Source organism: Maniola hyperantus, chromosome 7 (assembly GCF_902806685.2).
Source record: "Maniola hyperantus chromosome 7, iAphHyp1.2, whole genome shotgun sequence".
In the NCBI taxonomy this organism is placed as follows: domain Eukaryota; kingdom Metazoa; phylum Arthropoda; class Insecta; order Lepidoptera; family Nymphalidae; genus Maniola; species Maniola hyperantus.
In genome coordinates this window covers 13,006,015-13,019,972 of record NC_048542.1, presented here as the reverse complement: position 1 = coordinate 13,019,972, position 13,958 = coordinate 13,006,015, and the positions used below count along the sequence as shown (strand labels likewise).

Genomic DNA, 13,958 nt, shown 5'->3' with positions numbered 1-13,958 from the left:
TCTTCTGAAATAATGTTTTATTTTCTTTTCGTGGAAGTGACACATTTTTCTGACAATTGTCTACCTGTGAGAACCTATTATTAGCTTCTATTTATTTAATTTTTAAGATTATAATAATATATGTTAATTTAAGCTGTTGGTTTTCCAAATAAAATAAAACAAAATAATAATAAAATAAAATATGAAAATCAGTACCATTATTATTATAAAAGTGCCGTTGTTCTTTTGGTGGTTTATTGGTTTGTCCTTCAATCACGTCGCAACGGAGCAACTGATTGACGTGATTTTGCATGGGTATAGTCAAAGACCTGAAGAGTGACATAGGCTACGTTTTATCCCGGAAAACCAAAGAATTCCTACGGAATTGTTGAAAATAAATCCTAAGTTTTGGCCGTTGCTAGTTACCACCCGTTCCGTCAAGCGATTTAGCGTTCCGGTACGATGCCGTGTAGAAACAAAAAGGGGCATGGGTTCAATAAAAACTGCCATACCCTTTCCAAGTTAGCCCGATTCCATCTTAAGCTGCATCATCACTTACCACCAGGTGAGATTGCTGTCAAAGGCTAACTTGTATCTGAATATAAATAAATAAAAAAGTATTTTTTTTTATAGTTAGTACTGCGTGCAGCGTGTCTTAAGCTGTAACGCTTATCTGTGACTTAAAAACTGTACTGTACGAAGTGAATTGCATTTAATTGCATTGCTACTCATTTAAATGTCTGCAGAATAATCCTTCAGTACCTACCTGTAAATTACTATTAGGTATATACTTACTCTTATTAAGCTGTGATAGTCTAGTGGTTAGGACGTCCGCCTTATAATCGGAGGTCGGGGGTTCGATCCCGGGCACGCACCTCTAACTTTTCGGAGTTATGTATGTTTTAAGTAATTAAATATCACTTGCTTTAACGGTGAAGGAAAACATCGTGAGGAAATCTGCATGTCTGAGAGTTCTCCATAATGTTCTCAAAGGTGTGTGAAGTATACCAATCCGGGAATGGCCAGTGTGGTAGACTATGGCCAAAACGCTTCTCACTCTGAGAGGAGAAACGTGTTCTGTAGTGAGCCGGCGATGTGTTGATCATGATGATGATATATTTACTTTACGCTTGTATGAATTGTTTTCTTATGGTCATAAATAACAAAACACACTGCACGTACACAACACACAAAATAAATTTCGTAGTTGTGAATATCATCAAAATTTCATGCGATGCTATGATAAAAGTCCATTCAGATTGAATTTTCGTAACCGCGTGTTAACACCTCATTGTTCCCGCTATACAGAAAACAAATTATAAGAAAAATCATTATTTTGATACTACCTGTCGGGAACTAATGAATAGTCAATTATCTGGGAAGTGTTATGTTTTATATGATCGTTGTTTTTGTTGCTAAGCAAAAGATAATGTTATATTATGCTACGTCGTAATAAATGAATCCTCTTCCTACTTATTCTCGCAATCAAATTTTGTATAGGTACATTATAATAATATCATCATCATCATCATGATTAACTCGTCGGCGGCTCACTACAGAGCACGGGTTTCCTCTCAGAGTGAGAAGGGTTTCGGCCATAGTCTACCACGCTGGCCAAGTGCGGATTGGCAGACTTCACACACCTTTGAGAGTATTATAGAGAACCCTCAGGCATGCAGGTTTCCTCACGATGTTTTCCTTCACCTTATAATTATATACCCTTGTAATAATATACCGTTACATTTTAGATTTAGCGATTCAACGATGAAGAAAAATATCCAGTTGAAAACATCCAGAAACCATCCGGTGAAGTTCTCAAAGGCGTGCGAATCAGGTTTGCCAATCTGCACATGGCCAGTATGTTAGACTACGGCTTAAACCCCTCTCAATGTTAGAGAAGGGTTTATACCATAGTAATTATCTCGGAAAATGTCGCAAAAATGAGCTAAAAATTCAACGGTTTTGCAATAAAAGCGCACGAAAAATATGATTGATATGAGCAAGCTCTATCGTGACGATGTTTGCCATATGGAAGAGGAAAATAAATCTGCTTTGCATTTTATAACGAAACAACAGCAGATTCAATTAACTCCACCGGTTTTGCCGTCGTTGTCATATTCAGTGTTTTCGGAAAGCTAAATTAAAGGCCGTTTGTTTGACTCAACGTAAGTAGATGTTAAAGATAATAATTTGGTATATTCCTCCTTCATAATAATCACATAATATTCCTCCTACGTCAATTACAATAACCACATTTTCTTCCTACATCAAGGATAATAAGAGTTTCTGCGATGACTAGTGAGTGAAATTCAATTTAAAAAAAGGTTTTAACAAAACATTTATTTTTCAGGTCCACCTTTATTAAAATGCTTGCGATCACAACAATAGAAATGTATATACATACAGAAAAACTTATCACTAAAAAATTTATATTAAATTTACAATTTAAAAAAATGTAGATAGGAATTTTGGAATCAATACAATAGTTGCGTTTGGGTTTACAATTAATCTATTAACTGAGTTAAAAATAACAAAATAATAATATATTCATGAATACCATGGGCCCTTAAATATATAAAATTTCTAATAATTTCTGGTGACAGAAGAGCTGGCTTATTTTTTGGGCAATGGATCAGCCTGGCGTCCAGCGCGGAAATGCAGCCAGTATTCTAGGCACCATTCCATGCGGGCATGATTTATATAGTAATTAGAAAAGGCTAGTTTTAATTTTTATTGTAATATTTCAATAAAAAAAAATGGGTACAAAATAAAATTAATCCCTATTTTGCTCGAGCTATTGCGCGGGCTGCGTCGATGTGAATTACAGTTATCCCATACAGGATATTTTCCAGCATAAAAGTAATGTATGTCACTTTCTAACTGTTCAAGTTGATCTGTTGCTCTGTTGCTGTGTGATATAAGGACCAAGAAAAAAACTCACTTTTGCATTTTAAAAAGTAAAGATTGTTTATATTTTGTGCTTCTGTGTTAACGAAACGTCCATTTAAAACGTAACTGTCGGTGCGGAAAATTTTAGGTACTTCAGACGATCAGCCAATTCGTTGAAAAAGAGCTCGCTTTTTCTTCTCGGTACACGAATTACAGCGGCCAAACGTAAACAAAACGAAGCGCTGCCAAACGAGGGCTGGATTTAAAATTCAAGCGGATACCGCTGAGTTCACGTGGACTTCATCTCGAATTTCATTTTGGGTCGCTTTAAAAAGTTGTGCTTTTCCACTATCCTGGGAACTAAAGCAGTGATAGCCTCGTGTTTAAGGTTTCGAACTTTGAAATATTGACAAAACACCTGAGAGAAGTAATCTTTCAATGTTGCTTAATAACTTTTTTTCTATAAATAGTGAGCACACGAGCAGGTGGATAACCCAAATGCTAATTGATTGAAGCCCATAAACATTTGTAACACCAGAAGAAACGCCAGTGCATTGCTAGCTTTTCAGGAATTTGTTTATAAGATTTCTGAAAATCCTACGGGAACTCTTTGAGTTTCCGGGTTAAAAAGTAACGTATTTGACAAATTGACCAATTGATTTAGTCATTGTGTTACTACTTACTACATTTTTTAAGTGGATTCTAAGCTTAAATTCCGAAAAATTTTAACTACGTCAGAGGATCAGCCAGTTCGTTGGAAAAAGCTTCCTATTCTCGAATGAATTATAATGGAAAAATGTAAACATAACAGAGCGCTTCCAAACGAGGGCTAGATTTGAAATTCAAGCGGTACCCCCATACTCACAGCACATCTCCAATTTATTATAACAAAATTTAATTTAGGGACGCTTTCAAAAATTGTTCATTCTCTTATTTCGTGGAAATCTTGTTGAGGAATATTTTCATACCGTGTTTTGTTTACAAATAATGCTGATGAAGTATTTAGGGCTAGAAAAAGACATTTATTACATGTTATTATAATATTTATTTTTCTTTTGCATAAAATATCATTGACTTATCTTACAACAGTAACTTTAGTACAAACGTATCTTAAATCTAACTTAACTAAGTAATATCACATATCACCAGCGACGTCCATTATACTCAAAGTAATACAAAAGCTGGTCGCTCATTTGCTACTATCGCCTGAACAATCTTTGCTTCTCAAGCAGTTATGCGTCTGAGGAGGAGGTTATAAAAAAGGAGATATGTAGAAGGTAGGAGAACCAGAGTAACTGAGCGACGTAGCCCAACGTGTTGCGGAGCTGAAGTAGCACTAGGCGGGGCACATATTTCGAAGAACCGATGGGCACCAGTTGCTGGAATGGCAACTCACACCAGAAAGCGCAGTGCTAGCAGACCCTTTAATGGGTGGGCAGACGACATCGAATGAGTCAATGAAACCACTGGATCCAGGCGCTTATAGACATTATACAAAGAAACCTTTATCCAGCCGTGGACGTCTTTCGATTGAGACGATGACAATTATGACATGGAGAAGTTTTAGCTTCTTCTTTAGATGCTATTAGCGAATAGCTCATGCAGCCGCATGAGAGGCAAGAAGCTGAGGCAACAGTAGTCAATATACGCCCAGCCAAAGAGAACATTTTCTCAAAATGTTCTCGGTTTTGGCAAGGATTTAATTTAAGCCTAATGCAGAAGAAATATATTTTTAATTTCCAACAAATTATATAGTACGTGTTCTGCGTTAGGCCTATAATAAGGTAAAAGACTTTCAGGAGTCATACAGTTATTATGCATCGAAATTTTCGATTGAAGGTTTTAACGTTACATAGAAAGCGCAAGACTTATAAAGGGTTCGGAATAAAAAAATATTAGGATAATAATTATGTTGGTAGCATTCAATTCAATCTAAACTGACTGTATGGGATTGTTTGTTTTAAGTATGTAAATCATCTCTAGATATTTTGGTTTCGCTTGGGTTTGCTTTAATTATACAACCACCGAATAATATTTTCTTTATTCTAATTCAATATGTTAAAATTTTTGTAATCGCTTTCATCGTCAATTGTTTGTATTTGGCCTAAAATTATACTTAATTTATTTATTCCGAACTCACAATATTAAAACTATTAAAAATCCACTTTAAAAATCCTAAAGTTTGTTATAAATTAAATAAATAGACAAACATAAGTACTATCCAATAAATAAATAGAACAAATGAGTGGAATAATATACACGTTCATCGTATACGTAAATTCTTACAAATAAATTAATTAACATTGAAATAATAAGTACAAATTCGTATTTTGTAGTTTATGCAACCAAAACATTTAGTAGTTGGTTTTATATTTCTTATTTTGCTATAATCATAAGTTGAGGGACACAAACCAGATGAAATTTCAAAACATTTTCGAAATAATATTTGAAGTAATCTCGTGTGCTTGACCGATCGTGAAACCCTTATGAAAGCTACCGCGGTCAAATTCTAAAAGTTTGCCCAGACGTAAAAAGTGTTGGCAAGTCACCTAGAAATTAACGATAGGAACCGTAACGTATACCTAAACCTTACTTTCTACGTCGATAGGCATGCTACAAAGAAATATTTGATCTTGTTCATCTTATTAGCTGAGATCACTTCTTTAGAAATATGTCCCATAGGTATATGCTCTACAATTTATTTGTGGCTTAGGAAAATTTTATGAAAAATATAATGATAAATTCACATTTACGTCCCAATCACTAAATTTAATAAACACACTAAACATAAAACTATGAAAGCCGACGATCTCAATACTACAGCGGACGATGTGGTACCGTTTACATAAACTACAGGCCACCAATGCGTTATCGAAATATATTGATTATCACTTGGATTCTGCTTTGGTGTCGTTGCATGTTCTAGCATGTTGTCGGGCATATAATTACCACATCTTGGGAAGTCATGGGGTATAGGAGGCATATCTTTATGTTCACCAACTTTGAAGACTAAAGCCATACCAATTTCCACGTGAAACTCTATGTGACAATGGAACAACCAATACCCGGGATTATCTGCTTTGAAACGTATGACTGTGTAACCTCCATCTGGTACTGTAACTGTATCTTTTAAAGGAGCATTCTTTAGATTCCTTTTTAGGAGTCCTGCATCATCAAACGCTTTGACTTCTTCTATAGTTGTCATGTTGGATAACCTTCTCATACCAACTACTCTAAAATTGTGCCCGTGTAAATGGAAAGGATGGTTAGCATCAAATGTCACACCTTCATCTACAATAATAACTTCTACTACAGCGTTTTTCCTTACTGATAATACGTGGGGACATTCGCAGTAGCCGTGCTTGCAATCTGTGGTTATACTTGATGAATTGCAGAATCCTTCTGGCGACGGACGGCTGATTAAAAGGGGGCTTGACGGCATTTTCATACTGATATGGTTTAACTGTGGTGTGTAGAGACGATCATTGGCTTCCGGGACTGGAACAAAAATAAAATTTAATGAAAGCTTAGACTTAGATGCAACTTAGAGAATAAATAAATTGGATTTAAAGATTTTCAAAAGATACCCTGCTCAAAAATTTAACCCTTACTTTTTGAAAACGAATCAAACCCAGTAATTTTATTGAGTTTGTCGATATTATTGATTAAAGAAAAATCTAAATAAAAAGAGACAAATTACATCGTCTGCTAATAGAAGCGCTGTATGATTTTTTGCGCAAAAGACTAGCCTGGCTGTTCAGCCCAGAAATGCAGCCAGTATAGCTACCAAACAACGCGAGCATGATTTTGTAATTAGATTAGACTAGCTACGTATAAGCTCACAATTTTAATTTGGAAAAAAATAACTAAATTAAAATATAACCAAACTTCTTCACAAGTGATCTATGTTTTTGTAAACATTTTGATGAGATTGGCTACAAATAAAATCCGCAACTACTTGCAGAAGATTCTCGAATTCTAACTCCTAAGTTATTTGAGTTATCTCGGCTTACCTTGGTAATACCCGTAGTATGGAGAGCGATGGAAATGTGAATTGTTTTTAGCGTAGAAGTCATACGCTACGTAGAACTGGTAGTCCGCGTGTTCTTTCAGACTCTCGTCGTATCCTGCTAAAGATTGCATTTCGGCCACGCTTATCGTTTCGTCTTCTTCTTCGCCTTTGTTTAACGCGTTTAATTGCTGAAAATTTGTCTTTTATTAAAAAAGATTCGCTTTTAGACTTTTGGTCATGTTACGAGTATGATAATGGAAGTAGTATAGATAAACAAAGGGAAAGAACTTGTATTCACCGCTATGCAAAAAAAGCTTGTTTTTTTGCATACTAAAAAATAGACCAATCTAATTTACAAGATTGCAGGCAAGAGATCATGAAAGAAAAAACTGATTGAGTAGATTCTAATACAATTTTCAAGCATTTTTTCTTGATATTACGGTAGTTTTAAGACGATATAAGTTATTGGATTATTTTATAGGCAAAGTAAATAAAACAAAGTATGTAAAAAGTAAAGTTACGAGGAGAGAATAAACTCACCAGTCCTTCATTGTGAAGTTCCTCCCAGGAGGGGTCGCCAGCCGGCTCTGTCTCCATGGCCCCTTCATAGTGCAGTACTGCCACTTGTTTGGCCTTCGTGAATCTGTAATTAGCGGAAAATCTCAGTAAACACTACTTCTACATACTTTTTAGGGTTCCGTACCTCAAAAGGAAAAACAGAACCCTTATAGGATCACTTTGTTGTCTGTCTGTCTGTCTGTCCGTCTGTCTGTCAAGAAACCTACAGGGTACTTCCCGTTGACCTTGAATCATGAAATTTGGCAGGTAGGTAGATCTTATAGCTGACATTTGGGGAAAAATCTGAAAACCGTGAATTTAGGGTTAGATCACACAAAAAAATTAAATTGTGGTCATGAACTAATAATTAGTATTTTCAACTTTCGAAGTGAGTGACTATATCAAGTGGGGTATGATATGAAAGGTCTTCACCTGTACATTATAAAACAGATTTTTATTTATTTTTATGCATCATAGTTTTTGAATTATCGTGCAAAATGTCGAAAAAATACGACTGTAGTACGGAACCCTCATTGCGCGAGCCTGACTCGCACTTGGCCGGTTTTTTTTTTCTTTTTCCAATTCGACTATTCATGGCCAGCAATTGGCAGCAGTTAATTTTATAGATTGTTGTATTAGCAAATGTTTTATAATAAGACGTGATATATCTATTGTGCTACTTTGATATTGAAGAGAATAACAGCTAAGTTTCTTTGCCGACTCTTCTCAGTACAATTTGATTTCCGAATCAATGGTAGAGTCTTGACATATTATTATTAATTACTATCATAAGAGTTATGGCTCATTCGTTGGCTTGTGTAACTTATAACAAATAACTTATAAACTTATAAATAACAAATACTAAAAGGGATGTTATAATTTATTGTATCAGATATTCAGTGGCACGTCCGTACCAAATCTCCGTCCTCATCACTTATGTATTATAAACTGTGGCTGATTATGTAGGTACATAAAATAATATATTGCCGTTAAGCTTGTTTTACACCCGATCAACAACATGCGACATGCTACAAATCGAAATGTGTAGTCTATTTTACGCCAAGGCGACAACAGGAGAGTATTACAGTATGACAGTCTGCCGACGTTTCTTGCTACATTTAAAAATTTTCAAGCATGCGGCTTTGGCGTAATACAGCCTTAATACACTGGTTCACTAGAAATACCTTTCATCGCAGTCCATGAGTCCTCTGAAGCGGATCCAGTAGTTGTCGATCTCGCTGTCCGCCTTCAGCAGGAAGTCGTAACGCTCGCCCGCGTATGTCACGAGCGACGTGGCTGAAACAAAAACAGCTTTTGAGTAGGTATCCCAGTACGCTTAATACAGGATTTTACGTCTCACCATCGTTGCTAGAATTCGTGATTCAAAACACAATAACGTCAAAGTAAAATGGACCTAAACAGTCTTGAATTGAAGTCAAAAATTCAATGCCACTGATTTTAATTTCGCAACGTTTCCGCTTGGAGCGCTGGCTGTAGATGTGTAGACAAACTTGAGCTTTAAAACAAGGCAGTTAAGATCCAGTTTACTATAACGCGGAAGTGTTTCGACACTCGAATACTATCAACGTTGGTGAGACATAAAATCTCGTAATAAGCGTACAGGATCACAGAGTAAAGGTGTAACAGAGGTTTGACAAAGCCGTCTAGACACAGAGCAATCATGCGGTAAGTGTGAGCGAAGGAGTAACCTGTATACTGGCCTACGTACCTATAGTTTGTGACAGGTCGACAGCAATCGGGGGCAAATCGACCCGCAACGGGTTAGCGCGGGGGCTTGCGGGTGTGCGGAGCGTCCTCATCCCGATTGCCATGTCAACTATAATAGTTGTCGCGACCATGACCACGAGATCAAAAGCGTCGGAATACCACAGGTCACAGGTCACAGAACAGGTCTAACTGGTAATGTGTGGTACAGCTTTAAAAAATGAACGTTTTTCTTTCTTTCTTTTCTTTCTTTCAAAGTTTTAGATCGTAAAACTATAGGACTAGGTACTGTGTCTGACTAGGTAGGTACTGTGCGTAGAATTTTCATAAAATTCAATAGTAATGTGGTAACAGTAATAGACTTACCAGTAATAGGCACCAGTTCATATCCATCGGAGGCGATCACAGTGATGTTATGTGCATCCACAGACATCTCGATAGGGCAGTTGAGGAACTCGGCGTTGATCACGCGAAAGCGATACGTATAGCCCTAGGAATAGAAATAAATTTCATACTTATGAATATTACTTTGATCTAATCAGTAGGTACCCTTATTTCAGTACCCTTATTATAAATGCGAAAGTGTGTTTGTTTGTTGGTTTGTCCTTCAATCACGTCACAACGGTGCTGAACTCTTTGCATTACTTAATAATTCTTGAAATTATCCTTTGTTGTATAAAGTTAGGCCTAAACGTACCTACTAGGTATAACATTTGAAAAACATCCCAGTTAGTTACTGTGAGTTACTAAGTAAACTAAAAAGGTTATTACTTCGCGGTTTGAACTTAGAACAATGCCAGATCACCGCTATTGTAGGTATAAGAGAGTAAATTTTATATTTGTAGAATTTGTAGAACGCGTACACTAAACAAGGCTACACAAATTTCAAACCTCTATTTTACCCTCTTAGGGGTAATTTAATTTTCAAAAATCCTTTCTTAGGGAATGTCTACGTCATGCTGTCTGTATGCCAAATTTCAGCCCGATCCGTCCAGTAGTTTGAGCTGTGCGATGAAAGATCATTCAGTCAGTCAGTCAGCTATTCCTTCTATATATATAGAGAACTAAGAAGATTAAACGTACCTGCTCAACGTTAAACCTAGCCGCTTGCATATACATGGGTTTGTTCGACGTTAGTTTAGCAGTTTCATTGAAGATCTTGAAGCGTCCCACCCCGTTGATAAGGAGGGTTGGTGGCTTGTTGTCGCCGGATGAGTGGTGGTGGTCAGTAAACATCCCCACTGAGAGCTCGTGGATCCAGTCTGTTACTATCATCACATGCTCTGATCTAAAATAAAAATAAACTAGTTCAGACGATCCTCTAAGATAGATAAACAGTATAAGTCCCGTAAATTGCTATGGCGCTGGAACCATGTCTCTTTAACATCGAAATGACGTCATTTTGACAGCCGAAATAAAAATATACCCTCAGCTCGAAACTTCAGTCTAGTACTGACGTCACTAAAATGGCGGCTATGCGGTTCAGAAATTTGCAGGACTTATACAAAACAAGCATAAATTACCAAAACAAAACAAAAAAGATAATCATCCACATATAAAAATACAATACTTAGGTACAAACAAATAGACATGCAATGAAAGCAAGACATAAAACAGGAGGAACTTAGAGGGCCTCTTATTTTACTATTATACTAGCTTATGCTCGCGACTTCGTCAGCGTGGACTACATAAATTTCAAACTCCTATTTCTCCCCCTTAGGGGATGAATTTTCAAAAATCCTTTCTTAGCGGATGTCTACGTCGTTATAGCTATCTGCATGCCAAATTTCAACCCAATCCGTTCAGTAGTTTAAGCTGTGCGTTGATAGATCAGTCAGTCAGTCACCTTTTCCTTTTATAAGATTACAGCTGCCAGCTGACCGCTGAATCCACCCACCAAAATAACCTCAAAATGTAATTTCTGGATAGATGTCACGACCTAATTCATCTCAGTGATGTAACACGCCAATTTGCATATGAATTACATTAACCGACTAGACAAGTAACACAATCATAAATTGTCTAGGCGAATTTCCTGTTTTAAGCGTTGATTTGTGATTGCAAATTGTAAATTATTCTACGTACGTAAGTACAATAGCAGCATCAAAAGATGTAGGTACTAAAGGTAAAAAATACATAATATTTTAGATCCACTGGGTTGTTTTTAACTTGCAGTTTTAATAATGTATAAAATCAGTAGGTACCTACCTACCACGATAAATGTAATAATAATTATAACTAACCTATAATTTCATTAGAGAAGATTTAAAAATTAAAAATTGTAAATATCAAAAAAGATTTTAAAAGTCCGGTAGAATCGCAATTTGAAAATATGACCTTTGGTAAGGAACCCAATGGATCCGGATTGGTTTTATAAACTTGCATGTTTCAACTATGGCTTATTACCACTTTCATAAATGCAATAGAGACCATACTTTTGGTTGTAAGTAAGTAGGTATTTAATGTAATAGCATATCCACTTACTCAAGACAAGCAAAGTCTGCAGAAGACTACAAGAAGTCTGCTTTTCTCTTTGAACTCAATCAAAAAACGGACATTCCGGAGACAAAGCATGGGAAATGTAAAGTTTAAATATTTACCTATCATAGTCATACATATCCCCGAAAGGGTCTTGAGACTTTGGCTTCCGTATGATGAAAGCACCCGCTGCACCGTCCGCACGTTGCATGCCAGAGTGAGAGTGCCAGAAGTGAGTTCCTGAATGGCTGGCGTTGAATTGGTATCTGCAAACAAAAACTATATTAGAATCTTTCCAAATCACATAGCTGAAAGTCCAAGTGTGTCTTGCACACGAATCATGACAGAATAGCGTTGAGATACGATGTAGCGAGTAGGGTGAAATCTATTGAGCGCACTCTGACTTTGTGTAGACTTAAGACAGAGTTAAAACGAGACAGATTTATATCTCTCACATAAATCTGTATCGTTTTAACTCAATCTTAAGTCTGAACAAAGTCAAAGTGCCTAATATAAATCTCAGCCTTAGAGATACGTTTAGAAAGCCCAGTTAAGTAAAATAGCACTCCGATAGTATAATGCTTTATGCGCCTGATAGATTATGCTTGTTCTTACTTCTCTATTATATCTCACATTTATTTTTTAAACTTGTGCAGTAGTAGGCGCTGTGTTTTATATTTGGGAGTTCCCAGTACAATATATACGATTCCTGACTTCCTGAAATTAGTTGTTTCTAAATTGGCTCAGGTCTCCCTCAATAGCTCAATCCCATCGCCAACTCACTATTGAGCACAGGTCTCCTCTTAAAATGAGAAGGGTTTTAGCCAAAGTCCACCACGCTGGCCAAGTGAGGATTGGCAGAAATGATAGAAGAAGAAGCTCATGATGTTTTCCTACACCATTAAAGCAAGTGATATTTTAATCGCTCAAAACGGGACAAAGGGTTCATTAAATAAAAAAATCTTTCCCCGATTAACGTGGTTCCCTTCGTAACCACCATCACTAATTTGAACAGGTAAAACAGCAAAATATAAAAAGCCAAGCAGTAGGTGAGCTTCAGTATAAAAGCTTGGGTACCTGAATGTAGATTCCGGCAAAATGGGGCACTGAGTGACGTAAGGCGTCCCGTCCATGTACGGTGTTCCTCTTTGATGCTGACCATGCCAGTGCACTGTCGTACCTTCTGTCATTAGGTCATTCTCTACGTCCACAATTACTCTGTCGTGCTGGCAAACCTATAACAAAATAAGCCATTAGCCACATTCTTGTGAAACACCTACACATTTTTCTAAACTATTCAATTTGGCTAGGGTAAAGTCCGGATAGATATGCCACGGTGGGATTGATGTCATGCTTTCAAAAAACACTTCCCGAAATAGCAAAAGTGGGGCATCTATCCGGACTTTACCCTATGCAATTTTAAGCTTTTACTAGCTGCTCCGAAAAGAAGAAGACTCCCCTAATAGAAGGCTGACGCGTCTTAATCTTAACCACTCGATCAACTTTGAGAGCCATTTACCAAAATGATACCAAATTACAGGGTTCTATTTGACATATTATTTGACTTAAAATTAATGTACTTAAAACTACAGGGATCATGAACAACACAATTTTATATTCCAAGTACGTGTTCTGAGGATCTTTCGAACAGGATTTTCCTCGTACAGCAAATAAAATTAATATCATTAAGGGTGACGATACACCCTCTCATTCGCGTGAAGTATCCATTTCATTATGCAACACTTCAGTTACGTCTGCTTGTGATGCACTTGAATTTATTTGATGATCCACAACACAAGTGGTTATGTAGCTACGGTTGGTGTAGTAAAAACTTGATAAAGCAAAAACTCTATAGGTTAACAGAGGTTAGTAGGTATCTACATATTGGCGTTCGTTTCTGATTTACATCAGTCTGTTTTATATATTGCAAGTTGTTCATATTTTTTATCATGTACCTACACCGCTCGAAATAGTCGGCGACAATCGGGGAGGGAACGCCCCGCACATTCGCACAGCCTCCGCGCTAACCCGGTGCAGGCAAGCGCGGGTGACGTGCGGATGTGCGGGGCATCCCCCCGCCTCATACCCCGATTGTCATCTCAACTTGTCGCGTGTCATTATTTCAAAATAAACAATGACCCAGGAATGAAAAAAGATAATAATACCTATTCTAACTTTCTAAGCTTGCCTCTACCTCACACAAATGCGCTCTTATCAAGCAAACTTCCTGAAGGGCACAGCTCGTCATGGTACTCTTTCATTCAAAACCTTTTTTAATATTCAAAACATCGTGGAATCCTAATTTAAGATTCTTTTA

General features: G+C 36.9%; 1 protein-coding gene across 4 annotated transcripts in view; it reads right to left on the bottom strand.

Moving 5' to 3' along the window:
* Window positions 1-2,300: 2,300 nt before the first annotated feature.
* Window positions 2,301-13,958, bottom strand: part of LOC117983863 (uncharacterized) — a 71,543-nt gene continuing 59,885 nt past the window's right edge. For all 4 annotated transcript variants that reach the window (XM_034970491.2, XM_034970489.2, XM_069499965.1 and 1 more), the window contains exons 4-11: window positions 12,719-12,876; window positions 11,764-11,907; window positions 10,247-10,451; window positions 9,530-9,653; window positions 8,623-8,734; window positions 7,421-7,523; window positions 6,882-7,068; window positions 2,301-6,366 (exon numbers count right to left, since the gene is read on the bottom strand). In XM_034970491.2, coding sequence (XP_034826382.1) covers window positions 5,618-6,366; window positions 6,882-7,068; window positions 7,421-7,523; window positions 8,623-8,734; window positions 9,530-9,653; window positions 10,247-10,451; window positions 11,764-11,907; window positions 12,719-12,876 — 1,782 coding nt within the window. In that variant the 3' untranslated portion in view covers window positions 2,301-5,617. The remainder of the gene's footprint in view (window positions 6,367-6,881; window positions 7,069-7,420; window positions 7,524-8,622; window positions 8,735-9,529; window positions 9,654-10,246; window positions 10,452-11,763; window positions 11,908-12,718; window positions 12,877-13,958) is intronic.